The sequence below is a fragment of the Lynx canadensis genome, chromosome B2 (assembly GCF_007474595.2).
Source record: "Lynx canadensis isolate LIC74 chromosome B2, mLynCan4.pri.v2, whole genome shotgun sequence".
NCBI lineage: Eukaryota > Metazoa > Chordata > Mammalia > Carnivora > Felidae > Lynx > Lynx canadensis.
Window position 1 is genome coordinate 3227399 of NC_044307.1, and position 13128 is coordinate 3240526.

At 45.6% G+C, this 13128-nt stretch overlaps 3 protein-coding genes across 5 annotated transcripts; 1 reads left to right on the plus strand and 2 right to left on the minus strand.

Moving 5' to 3' along the window:
- Positions 1 to 3656: 3656 nt before the first annotated feature.
- LOC115514793 (histone H3.3-like) lies at positions 3657 to 5582 on the minus strand. The gene has a single exon (XM_030316976.1). The coding sequence runs from the start codon at positions 5559 to 5561 to the stop codon at positions 5130 to 5132; it is 432 nt and encodes a 143-aa protein (XP_030172836.1). The 5' UTR covers positions 5562 to 5582; the 3' UTR covers positions 3657 to 5129.
- A 242-nt stretch (positions 5583 to 5824) lies between these two features.
- Positions 5825 to 6257, minus strand: LOC115514804 (histone H2A type 1-H-like). Its single transcript, XM_030316990.1, has one exon. The coding sequence runs from the start codon at positions 6240 to 6242 to the stop codon at positions 5850 to 5852; it is 393 nt and encodes a 130-aa protein (XP_030172850.1). The 5' UTR covers positions 6243 to 6257; the 3' UTR covers positions 5825 to 5849.
- Positions 6258 to 6541: 284 nt separating this feature from the next.
- On the plus strand, positions 6542 to 12422 carry LOC115514817 (histone H2B type 1-J). 3 transcript variants are annotated; one of them, XM_030317007.2, is made up of 2 exons: positions 6542 to 6959; positions 12333 to 12422. In XM_030317007.2, the coding sequence occupies exon 1, from the start codon at positions 6576 to 6578 to the stop codon at positions 6954 to 6956; it is 381 nt and encodes a 126-aa protein (XP_030172867.1). In that variant the 5' UTR covers positions 6542 to 6575; the 3' UTR covers positions 6957 to 6959; positions 12333 to 12422. The 3 variants fall into 3 exon arrangements, with proteins under 3 accessions (XP_030172867.1, XP_030172868.1, XP_030172869.1); XM_030317008.2 differs by lacking the exon at positions 12333 to 12422 and adding an exon at positions 11997 to 12011; XM_030317009.2 differs by lacking the exon at positions 12333 to 12422 and adding an exon at positions 8479 to 8493.
- The last annotated feature ends 706 nt before the right edge of the window (positions 12423 to 13128 follow it).

Sequence of the window (13128 nt, forward strand, 5' to 3'; positions counted from 1 at the left end):
TCCAGCAGGCTACAGCAATGGTTTCCCAACTTCTAGCCTTACTTCTGAACTTTGTATTCACAATACACTTGTGTGAGTGAACTTCCGGAAAAAATGTAGGTCGGGTTGTGCTACTCCCACGTTCGAAGCTTCGAATGGTAATTTCGGATGGTTTATACAACTCAGCTTGGCGTGATCTGACCTCTGCCCGTGACCTCTGCCTGTGACCTCTGACCACTCTGTGAACTCGCTTTCACCCCTTGGCCCCTCTGCTCTTGATCATCCTTAAACATTCTTGATCTTAGACTTGATCTTTAAATTCCTTATCCTTTTTTGATCTTGCTTAAACATTTCGTGTAAATGACTGCCTTGGGTATTTGCATTATCTTCTTAGAATACTTTCCCAAACGCACCTGTCAGAATGGCTAAAATTAACATGAATTAATTTTTGATAAGCACCAAAGAGGTATAATCTGTCTCAGGGGCCTGTTCATCCTCCAAAGGAAGGTGAGGTAATCGGCATAATCAGACCCCCTGACTTTACCCTTAAGGGAAGGTGCTCTGGCCGGAAACAGTCTTTTCTTTTCTTTTGTTTATAACTTTCTTGCCCCACCCTTCTTCCTATAAAAACTTTCCATTTTATACAGTTCCTCAGATGCTGCCCAATTCACGAATCTTCATTTAACGAAGCCAGTTAGATCTTCAGATTTACTTGGTTGAATTTTGCTTTTTAACAGGTTATTGGCACATAATGGGCTATTTAACTTACAACAGTGAGTGTTTTAGGTTCGATGAAATTTGGTACTAAAACAATGTTGCAATCACCTTGAATATATATGTCTTTGTGCACTTGACCAAATATTCGGGACAAATCCATAAAGGTTCATCTTAACCAAATTTTTGACAGAGAATTTGGTCTTCTCATTCCTTACCAGATGAAAACTCAGCAGGTAAGTGGTGCAGTACTGGAGGAAAGTGACAATGTCACCAGCGAGGCCCCAAGACCTGACCTTTACTGCTCACCTGCTCGTACTGACGTTTGTCCCACGTTTTCCTTAAGCTCTTTTTTCCAGTGTGTGTCTTAATTCAGGCAAAAGACCCGAGGGGCATAGGATCCTGTGATGGAGTCAAGATACAATACTGAGAAGTATTGTAAAGAGACAGCTTTAGTTTGCCTTAAAATTTTTAGACACGTTCTCTGTGTATTACTTAGAAATACAATGCAGATTTAAGGTTTTTTTTAATTAAAAAAAACCTTTTTGTTATTATTTTTCAGACAGGGAGAGACAGCGTGAGTGGGAGACAGGCAGAGACAGGGAGACCCAGAATCTGAAGCAGGCTCCAAGCTCCGAGCTGACAGCGCAGGGTCTGACGTGGGACTCAGACTCACAAACTGTGAGATCATGATCATGACCTGAGCCAAGTCAGATGCTTAACCAACTGAGCCACCCAGGCGCTCCTCAGGTTTTTTATTAATACTGACCTAATTCTGTACTAACAAATACCAACAAAATATTAGCATTAGGCATTGAAAGGTGGCAGAATAGGCCACCCCAGAATATTCCACTCTGGCATAAGGTTTATTTTCAGCTGAAGGCATTTGAGATAAAGGAGAGACCAGAAAAGCTCTTGGTCTTTCCCTTCTACCTCTAAAAACAGGAAGTAGATTTGTCAAGATGTCTCTCCTTCCCTTTCTACCAGGAAGGGGAAAGGTTAATTCCAGTGTCACAGCAGGCAGTTAGGTAGGCTCTAAGAGGATGCCTGGAGGCCAGCTGCAGGGTGGGTCAGAGGCCTGTCTGGCCACACTCCCCTGAAAGCCCCAGCACACTGGAGGGGCCCAAGATGGCGGCGCCAGGACAGGAAGCCCCCCAGCAAGTGAGGAGGAAAAGGCCCAAAACCCTGCTTCCAAGAAATCCCCGCCCCCAGGTAATCAATATTCCTCCTCCTAGTTAACAACTGTCAATAACTGATAGAAACCTCAACCCTGGTTCACACGTGCTCTCTCTCTCCCTTGAGCTCACCCGCTCTCACATCTCGAGTGTACCTCTCATCCACTGTGTTGTGTCTGCCCTTGAATTCTTTCTCATGAGGCGACCAAGAGCCTTCGGTGACATCTTTGATCTGGGCTTGGTCGAGGTCTTAGGGCTCAGGGTCTCCCCAGTTCACCCGGCCACACCAGTAGACAGCATTTGGCCCTTATCAACAGAGAAGGCAGCAACTTAAATCTGCCTGACGGACTTCATTCTTGTTCTCCTGGTGACCTTCCCATAACTGACTTCCCCTCACCTTTTGTCTTCGGCTCATGGGGGCCAAGGGCAGGCCGCTCCAAGATGCGCCACTGGGCATGAAGATTATTCTGAGCTGAAGGCAGTGAAGACCCCACGGGCTCAGAGAAACTCTTGGTACTAACTACATAGAACAACCTGAATTGGGGGTCTTTCCCAGAATAGGGTTATTGGCGGCGATAAAGTTGATCTGAGTGACCCATCCATATGGCAGGACAAACATGGAATTAGCATGCTCCTATGGCCCGGTGAATGCATTCCTTCCCTTCCTAGTCCCAGACCTCTGCCCCCTTCTTAGTTCAGGATGACATACATGCCTTGTTTGGCCTGGCTGTCTTTGGAATTTCCATGTCTGTGTGGATTCCCCATATGTATGCTGTTAATTTGATTTTCTCCTATTAATTTTTCTCACGTCAATGGGATTCTTAGTCCAGCTAGAAGGACCCTTGAAGGGGACAGGAATTCTTGCTTCCCGACAAGCTGTAGACGGTACTTAAGCCGTACTTCTGAGGCACCTCTGGAGTTCATCTTCCCCAGTGTTATCTCCTGTGTACACACGAGGTACACGTCACAGAGACGGTAAACCCCAGATGGAGTCACGTGTGCGAAACCCCACGGCAGCAAACCAAGCCTGAACGCCTAATCCGATCGGTTTCCCACCCTGGGAATGGAACCTTTAGCCACTCAAGGAGCAATTAACCTAGTCTGTGCTGGGGAGATAATCCACCAGTAGGCCCAGCCAATTCCTTTAGGAGGATGACCTTGACTGAAACAATGCACTCTTTGCTAATAATTTCCTTTTTCTGCTGCTTTCCCACCTTGAAAAGCCTTTCGTTTTCTATAGCGCAGCAGAACTCCTTTCTGTTGCTAGATGGGACGCTGCCTGCTCCAGAAATCATTGAAAAAAAGTCAATTTGGGGCGCCTGGGTGGCGCAGTCGGTTAAGCGTCCGACTTCAGCCAGGTCACGATCTCGCGGTCCGGGAGTTCGAGCCCGGCGTCAGGCTCTGGGCTGACGGCTCGGAGCCTGGAGCCTGTTTCCGATTCTGTGTCTCCCTCTCTCTCTGCCCCTCCCCCGTTCATGCTCTGTCTCTCTCTGTCCCAAAAATAAATAAACGTTGAAAAAAAGTCAATTTGACCTTTAGTCACTTGAATTTTTGTTGTTTAACAACGTTAATAAATTTCTGTGTGTTTTTTTCCTTGGGAAAACTGTCTTCTACTGCAGGGTCTCAGCCAAACTTTCAAAAGCATAGAGGATAAATTATTTTTCTTGGCCTATAATTAGAAGACATAGTTAAAGACAGAACAAGGAGTAATGAATAAAATCATTTGGGTCACCCAGCTTGTAAAAATCCCATCAAATGTCAAAAATACCTTACTATGGGGAGTGTGCATTTGAGTGCCCGTCAGTGTCAGATAAGTTGTCAGCATTTATTTTGATTCCAAGAAGTCATAGTTACACTGGGATTCGCAGTAATTGTATTTTAAGTACAAGAAATAGAAACAACTGAAGGGTGTGAATATTAATATGAGAGATTAATAGACTTCGAGTGTTAAAACGTTGATAAACGGTGTTTTCCTCGCAACACCAGCCCCTCAAGGCCCCGGAAACCTTGCTTCCAAAATACCCTAGAGACTTACTCTATCCCTGACCCCCTCCCAACCTGAGGATATATATAATGAGCTACCCGTCACGACCCCATACAGCTCTTCCTGCCCACGGGTCCTGTCCCTGTGCTTTAAGAAAATCACGTTTTTGCAGCAAAGACGTCTTCAAGAATTCTTTCTTGGCCGTCAGTTCCGAACCACCCCACCACCATCACCCCCCAATTTTATCCGGTTGAAAAATAACGGGTAGGTCAACCAAATTTGAGAGCAAGTGCTTTTAACCTGGAGTCCATATACGCCACAATACCTCCAAGGAAAAAAAAAATCGGGTGGTGGTGCTGATAAGGGGGGGAAGCCTGAGTTGGGATGGGGAAAAATACACTTCGCCTCTGACTAAACTTTAGCGTTTCCTTTTATGACGATATTGGGCCATCAATTTCAGTACCCGTGACTTTGTCACCCACTGAAAATCACAGATGTCTCCAAAAGACTGCATTATGGAATGGGCTAGCTATATAAACACACTGATCCTTCCTACCAAATTTATTGCTTTTTAAAATTTGGATAAGAAGTGGAATAAACATTTTTTTGCAATGTTTGCATTTTATACCCTTGAAATATTATCCTAAGCAGAATTTCCATAAATGTCATCAGGCGGCCAACGTCGTCCGTGACATTCAAGAAAAAAAGCGAAGAACGTTTTTCTCCCCGTTTTTGAGATGACATCCGTGACAGGGGTCCAGTGTACAGAAAGTAGGAGGCAAGATTGTGCCCTGGGCAACCAAAACCATTGGCAGAGCTTTCCTTATTTGGTGACAACAGCAACAAAAGTAAGTCACGTCAATCAACCTCCTTCCACACCTAACCGGTCAGCTGGGCGGGGAGACCTGGGTCGTCGGGAGCCACAGCACACCACCTCTCCATTCAGAAGCATTCCTTGGTCAAACCATACAATCCTCTATTGATAGGATTTTCCTTACTCCACATGGACCTTGAAGTCTGCAAGGCGGAACAGCCTGTGCGATTAACTACGCTTTACATGTCAATGGCAATAGTTGTGGGAACTAACTTAAAGTGGGACAGAAATAACTACCCGGAAGCAACCAACGGCACTGACGATTTTAGGCTCCTCCCAAACGGGAGAAACATTTCTCGGGCTCCAGAACGGTGTCCTACCTTCCAGCGTAATCCCAGTATTTCATTCATTTGCCAACACGGAGGGGGGCTGGCGAGGGCAGTGCCTCAAAACTTAGGTAATGTTAGGAAGACTGGACGTGGCGGCCAGCCTTGGGATGGCGCACGACAATCGGGCCCTGAAGCTCTCCGTTCGCCTGTAGGCGAACTGCATGTCCTTTGGGCATGACGGCGACGCGCTTGGCGTGGATGGCGCACAGGTTGGTGTCCTCGAAGAGCCCCACCAGGTAGGCCTCGCACGCCTCCTGCAGCGCCATCACGGCCGAGCTCTGGAAGCGCAGGTCGGTCTTGAAGTCCTGCGCGATCTCGCGCACCAGCCGCTGGAACGGCAGCTTGCGGATGAGCAGCTCGGTGGACTTCTGGTAGCGGCGGATCTCGCGCAGGGCCACCGTGCCGGGCCGGTAGCGGTGCGGCTTCTTGACGCCGCCGGTGGCCGGCTGCTCGCTGCGCCGCCCGCCCAAGTCAGGGAGGGCAACTTGTTTTGCGCCAAATTTCATTACCCGAAAAGCTACGTAAACAATGAAGATACCGAAAGAGTCTATCCCCCATCACCGCCATGGGCTGAAATCCACCCCGCTTTGCACGTTAGGCTTTATCTATGGTGTCCTGCTTTCAACCCAGGACGGAGGTTCGTGAAGAGTGACCCAATTTCCCTACATCTCACTTTCCTTCCTTAGTGTCAAAGAAATGTTAAGTTCCTTTCCAGAAAAGATAGGTGGCCCTGAAAAGAGCCTTTGGGTTTGGACTCGACTTACTCGAGCTACTGTAAACTATCATATAGGCCACTACTTGCTCTTAGCCTTGTGGTGGCTCTCGGTCTTCTTGGGCAGCAGCACGGCCTGGATGTTGGGCAGGACGCCGCCCTGCGCGATGGTCACGCGGCCCAGCAGCTTGTTGAGCTCCTCGTCGTTGCGGATGGCCAGCTGCAGGTGGCGCGGGATGATGCGCGTCTTCTTGTTGTCGCGGGCCGCGTTGCCCGCCAGCTCCAGGATCTCGGCCGTCAGGTACTCCAGCACGGCCGCCAGGTACACCGGCGCGCCGGCCCCCACCCGCTCGGCGTAGTTGCCCTTGCGGAGCAGCCGGTGCACGCGGCCCACCGGGAACTGCAGCCCGGCCCGCGACGAGCGCGTCTTGGCCTTGGCGCGAGCCTTGCCGCCTTGCTTTCCGCGTCCAGACATTGTCGCCCAGAAAAGCTACACTGCGATAATCTGCCAAGACAAAACGGACCGGGGTAGCAGTTTTTATAACCCTTATTGGGCTTGAAAAACAAAAGTTTTCATTGGTTAACATTCCAGCTTCATCTTAACCAATGGAAATGCAACTTTGGTATCCTTGTATTCCGATTGGGCAGAACTCACTCCTGACGTTACCCTGAGCGGCCACCTATCAGACACAGGACTCTAATTTACACCTTATTTGCATATGTGGTTCTATATAAAAGGGGCGCATTAGGCCCTTCTCCTAGTTTCTCTTTTGTTTTTTCCTTTAGGAGTCTTGAGCTGTTCTGAATTATGCCTGAACCGGCCAAATCCGCCCCGGCCCCGAAGAAAGGCTCCAAGAAGGCGGTGACCAAGGCGCAGAAGAAGGATGGGAAAAAGCGCAAGCGCAGCCGCAAGGAGAGCTATTCCATCTACGTGTACAAGGTACTGAAGCAGGTGCACCCCGACACCGGCATCTCGTCCAAGGCCATGGGCATCATGAACTCGTTCGTCAACGACATCTTCGAGCGCATCGCGGGCGAGGCGTCGCGCCTGGCGCATTACAACAAGCGCTCGACCATCACGTCCCGGGAGATCCAGACGGCCGTGCGCCTGCTGCTGCCCGGGGAGCTGGCCAAGCACGCCGTGTCCGAGGGCACCAAGGCCGTCACCAAGTACACCAGCGCCAAGTGAACAGTGAGTTGTCTGCAAACTGAACCCTAACGGCTCTTTTAAGAGCCACCCATATTCTCAAAGAGAGAGCTGCCACTTGCTTATTCTGTGCTGATCCTGTGACTCATTACAGTTGTTAGTCTGAGCAATTCCCGGCTTTTCCTGTTACAGTAACTAAGCGGCAAAACTAATACTGGGTCTTAGCCAAGCTCTGGGACTCCTGTGCAAAGTAACAAAGGCTCGGAGCTTGTCCCTCACTTAGGAGCCAGCTACTTTCAAAAGGGCTCTGTCACGAGTTCGAATAACCTTTAGAATTAAGTAAACGATGGAGGAGAAAACATAAGCTGGAAGCAAATTCAACTACTCCCCAGTCACCCCTTGAGAACAGAGCTGGACTCGTGCCCAGGTTTCGGGGGTTGCGCCTACAGTTTGAATTTGCCGCCCTTCCTCTCTGCGCCCTGATTGGTTCTGGCATCTGAGACACCCCCCACCCCCCCAGCCCAGCACACTCAGGCACCTAGAGTAAATATTCTCCGGCTGTCTATCCTGTTTCCATCCTCTTAAGCTTTCTAAACTTGCCAGGAGTGAGGTTTAGTATTTCCTCTTGGAATTTTCGTTGGAGAGAGGAATCTGGAAGATGTTTTCAGGCTGAGAAGTACCAATGCTGTATTTCCAATTAGGCTGCTGCTTTCCTTCTGCCATATACCCACATAATGGAAAATATCACCATGACGAGACAGGGCTATTTGGGGGTTCGATGAAGGCAAAGAAGCTTGATAGCATCCATCCCAGACTCCTGTAAAACGAGAATCCGTTTTTCTTTTAAAGTTCCTTTGGTTGGCGCTTAAAGCTGCTGTTTGACATTGTTGGGAACCAGTAAGGAAAAAGCACGCTCCGCGTCGGTTAGGTTGCCACAAATAAGAACCAGTCAGCCAACAATGTGTCTCTAGATTATAATTCTTCAATATCTTGTGTCTCTTAGCTAAACAGCCATGATCTGTAAAGCAATTGGAAGCCTCCAGTCCGGCTGGTTTGGGGTTTAGGTAGTAATTTTAAATGCATTTAATTGATATAAATAAATTACCCAATTTATCTAAAACGGATCTAAATTTAACACAGCGATAGTGTCTAAAACAATGTTTTGTTAGATCCAATGTCAAATATAGGCTTCTCCTTTGTTGACTCGAATCCTACTCCTGGTTCAGTGCCCACGTCAATCTGGCCTGCTCTCCGAAATTCCCTTTCCTTTTCCAGCATTTGGGAACTGCCTCCATATAGTATAGTTAGTGAATTGCTACTAAGTGGTTTGCTGTATGTTTCCCCACAGAAAATGTGCAGTCAAGACAGGAAAAATAAAGAAGGAAGAAAAGAGAAAGTTCTTTCCTTCATCTCCACCCCACACTAATGATAACCGAGTACCTGGAAACAACGTAATTTTTTCACTTCTTCTCTCATATGAGCCCCCGATCCTCTCCATTAATCCAAATAATCAGATGATAATGTTCAAGCTAAATGCTTTTTGTTCTTGTTGTTTGTCCTATAGGATACAGAAATGAGAATACAAAGCCCGAATTCATGGAAAAAGCAGAGGAATTGGGACAGAGGATGAGTCGTAGGCGATAGTCCATTCCCAGATGAAACTTTGTGAAAACTAAGTTTTTTTTGGAAACAACAAAGTTGAAAAGATAACCAGCCAATTTACCCTATTACTCAGAAAATTAAACTGCTTAAGCCATACACAAATCAGGAAAATAAATCAAATTTTCATCTGTGGAGTTATTTGCACCTGGATGGGGTCCCCTTATAAATAAGGCAAGAGTTTAATCTTTTGCTTGAAAAACTGTTGCACTTTATTTATGTATTTATGTATTTATTTATTTATGTTTATTTATTTTTGAGAGAGACTGAGCACAAGCGGGAGAGGGGCAGGGAGAGAGGGAGACACAGAATCCGAAGCAGGTTCCAGGCTCCGAGCTGTCACCACAGAGCCCGTTGCGGGGCTTAACTGAGGGAGCCACTCAGGCTCCCCTACACTGTTATCACTTTAACCTACTTCTAACCAGCTTCAGAAGAATTGGTTCAAAGCTAACCTAACACAGTATGTCATTTACAAAAGTGTACATTGTACATGGTGTTATATCTTATCCCAAAATACACACATTTGTTGCTCAAATACTTAACGGCTATTTGGCCCATCTTCCCCAGAGATCATAAACCACAATGATGCCTTGAACATTGTGTTAGATGAACCGGCTGTTTGTAAGAAATCTTTTTTCAAGCTATACTATATCAAATGATATTTCATGTTTCTACCGTGCACATATTTCTTTGTAAGCTAATCTACGTCGGTTGTGGAAATCAAGGCACCCTTTCCCCAGGGAGTTAATAGAGACACGCTGACAAAGTCCATTGAAAGATGCATGACCCTATATCTAGATACCTATGCGGATATCTGTTCTTCAGCTCTATCTTTGGTATGTTAAAGCTCATCCCATTATAACTTTTGTCAATTTTATTTTCAAGTTTTGATGATACATGGCAAATACCCAGTTCATAATAACCATATTTCCAAACTATTGATTTGAACGACTTATGCTAAGCTTTAATTTCGAAGAACCACTTTTCCTGATATTGTCCCCAAATGTTGGATATGCAACCCTGTTTAGAGTCTGCATTCCATGAAGGCCTATGCCTTCTGCCCATAAGTCTAGAACGGAATTTTTGAATTTTAAGAACACTGTTTGGCACACCTGAAGCATTTGTTTTGCACATTACTAGTATTTTCTCCAGTCTTTGCAAATGTATTGCTTCACCCTCACTGTGGAAACGATGCTATTTATTTGACATCGGGACAGAAGAACACGTTGTTTGTTCTCCTGCTATTACTTGTACACCACCAGATCGACAAAACTATGACGTATACATCGGTACTTGATCGTCAGGAGGAAGTGATACACAAAAGGCTCGGCCTGAGCAAGTGCTGAAGGAGGAAAATAATTTTTAGAGCAAGTAGCTCACACCCCAATTATTTCTACTTCTGAAACATAGTTATGCTTTTTGCTATTTTTCAATAGCATGAGGACTTTTCCTATCAATACCTGATTGAGAAACACTACCTAGGTTTGAAACTAGGCCCTGCCACTTGAAATTTGCATTTACACATGACTTTAATTTCTGTCGCTTTCTTCCTCATTTCCAAAGGGGGATTTGGTACTGCTTCTCGTGAATTAATAACTTCAAAAAAAATTTTTTTTTCCGTTTATTTATTATTGAGAGATGGAGAGACACAGAGCATGAGCAGGGGAGAGGCCGAGAGATGGAGACACAGAATCTGAAGCAGGCTCCAGGCTCTGAGCTGTCAGCACAGATCCCGACGCGGGGCTCGAACCCACAAACCGTGAGATCATGACCCAAGTCAAAGTCGGACGCTTAACCAACTGAGCCACCCAGGCGCCCCTTGTGAATTACTATGTTAACAATGTGTTGCATATAGTAAGCCTTCAACATATTTGAGCTAATACCACTGCTGACACCAGTCAAAAGGGCAGTATTAGAACGAGTAATAACAACGTCCCGCTCAAAAGTACCCGTGAAAGACAACAGAAAAGAGAGGAGAACGGCATCTCATTGTTTAGTTTTGCTGGAAAGAGAAATGATCTAAGATATCGAGCTAAACTGATGCATGTGTGTCTGGCTGGGCAAGGGTTTGAAGGGGACAAAAGTGGAGGTTTGTGGACGAGTTTGGGGGACGAGTGATATGGATGAACTCAGAATGGTCCCAGAGTGTAAGAATGATGTTGGCCCTTGTGGATGCGAACCAACAGGTCTGTCCTTCCGAGGAGGCTATCGGTACTCAGGCATACGACAGCCACCATGTGCACGTCACAAAGTTTCTTTTTCTCAACACCCTTCCTACTGCCCAAGCAAGGTGGCCGGGGTGATGCTGCTGGAGGTTACCCACAAGCTCTTTGGTATAGACTTAGCTCACCAGAGTTGACCTGGATCTTGGCACTGCTAAGTGTCCCGTATGCCGGGACCGCTCTTCTTGGATCCATGTTGTCATGGATGAGGCAGCTATTGGACTTCACTGACACAGACACTTACTCTAGATTTGGTGTGTTTCACCTTCTCTCATGCCGTCGCTGGCAAGATTATCCATGAACTTCCTGAATACTTTGTGCCTCTATCTCGCAGCATTCAGGTCATTTTAGAAAAAGGGTAAGGCAATGCGAAGATGGCTTGGGACTCACCAGTCTTCATGGGCACCACATCCTTCATGAGCACAGCCTTACCAATTACTGGGAGACTCTGTTAAAGTGGCATCTAGGAGTTTGGCAAGTTATCGGAGTCCCATTCAACTGGATAACGTATAGGTACCGAAGAGTGACAAATAGGCATAATTTCTGCCATTGCCGAAACACATTGGCCAAAGAACAAAGAGGCAGAAAGGGGGTAGTCCCTCTGCTCTTAGGGTTAATCACCAGCTCAAAAAACACCCACTTTCCATCCTTGCATCTCAGGGCTCTCTCTGTTGCGTTCATTGGATTTTCGGTTTTTTTGTTCTTAAAAGCTTTAGTACTCAAAGGAGGAATGTGTCTGCCAGCGGAGACTGAGATCACACTGTTAAATTTTATTGATTTACAAAAAATGAGCCATTTCTGATACAAAGTTAAAACAATTTTAATTAGATTCACGGACTGGCTTAAGAGACACATGGGAAGGGGGCACCTGGGTGGCTCAGTCGGTTAAGCGTCCGACTTTGGCTCGGGTCATGATCTCACGGTTTGTGGATTCAAGCCCCGCGTGGGGCTCTGTGCTGACGGCTCAGAGCCTGGAGCCTGCTTTGGATTCTGTGTCTCCCTCCCTCTCTCCCTGCCCCTTCCCTGCAGGCGCTCTGTTTCTCTCTCTCTCTAAAAAATAAACATTTAAAAAAATTAAAAAAAAGAGAATGAGAGAGACATGTGGGAAGTCTTGAGGACTTTGGGCTTTCGGATTCCTCTGTTTCTCAATCTTGTATAAATTTTTATTTTCCTTCTTCCCTCCCGCACCCTCTGTTTTTAGGAGGGACAGGCAGGCACCTGGAACAGGGAACGTTTGAGTGTTCTTTAAAAGGCCGTCATAAAAAAGATACAATGAAAGCCGGTCGACTTAGAAACCTTCAAGTACAAGTTAAAGTACACTGGTGTAAGTTACTACAACATGCATAAGTACACAAATAAAGTTTTAATAATTCTTACAAATGGGTCACTTGGTGAAACAGTTTTCAGATAACCGAGCTGAAAAAAAAAAAAATTGTGCTGTCTACCCGGTTTCCTCCTGTGAGATTTCACGTGTGTTAGTTGGCTATTTAACCTAATCTCTGGTGTTTCTTTCCTTCTCCTTTACTGTTTTATTCAGGGTGTCTTGGTGCCACATGACTCTACAGGTGACACAGTATACGTATGGCCTCACCGTGGAACCAGAAGAACAGTGGATTCGGGATTACGAGCTATTTTCTATAACTGAACTGATTCTGCCTCTGCTCTTAGGATATGACTGAGACATGCAAAACGAGAACATCGTCACTGTCATGGAAAAGCAATATGTGGAAAAGAGTGTATTTTGGTCTTTGGCCAAGGTTTACTTCTCAATTTACACGAATTAATTGAATTTCTATGTAACCACAAACTTTTTCGCACATTACTAAATATATGTAATAGAATCATATAATAGCTGCTGTAAATATAATGGGTCAAGAAGAAATCCAATGATATCAGACCCTTATTTAAAGGCATTAAATGAAAAGATATAATACATTCATGGGCACGAAATATTAAAGATGTCAGGTCTTCTAAAATTGGTATTCATGGTAATTCCAGTCAAAATCCTAATGTCAGTTTTGGAATTTGGAAGCTAATCCTAACATTTATTTAAAGAGCAAAATGGTAAAAACAAATCAAAACAAAACAAAAACAAACCCAAGAAGCTCTCGATGAGAGGTAGAACCTGATGTAGTGATAAAAGACCTGATACCGGGTGGCAATGCACAGAGATGAACACATTTACCAACGGAATTAGATAGAAAGCCAAGGATCGCATCTAATTTTTTGTTGAAATTTCACGTTAGTGAGGAAACGATAGGCTGCTCAAAAAAAATTGATGAGTGCAGTTGGTCATGGGTGATTGTAGGAAGACCCCCTAAGTGTAAATCTTC

Coding starts and splice junctions, on each gene's coding strand:
- LOC115514817 (XM_030317007.2), top strand. CDS start 6,576: ATGCCTGAACCGGCCAAATCCGCCCCGGCCCCGAAGAAAGGCTCCAAG.
- LOC115514804 (XM_030316990.1), bottom strand. CDS start 6,242: ATGTCTGGACGCGGAAAGCAAGGCGGCAAGGCTCGCGCCAAGGCCAAG.
- LOC115514793 (XM_030316976.1), bottom strand. CDS start 5,561: ATGAAATTTGGCGCAAAACAAGTTGCCCTCCCTGACTTGGGCGGGCGG.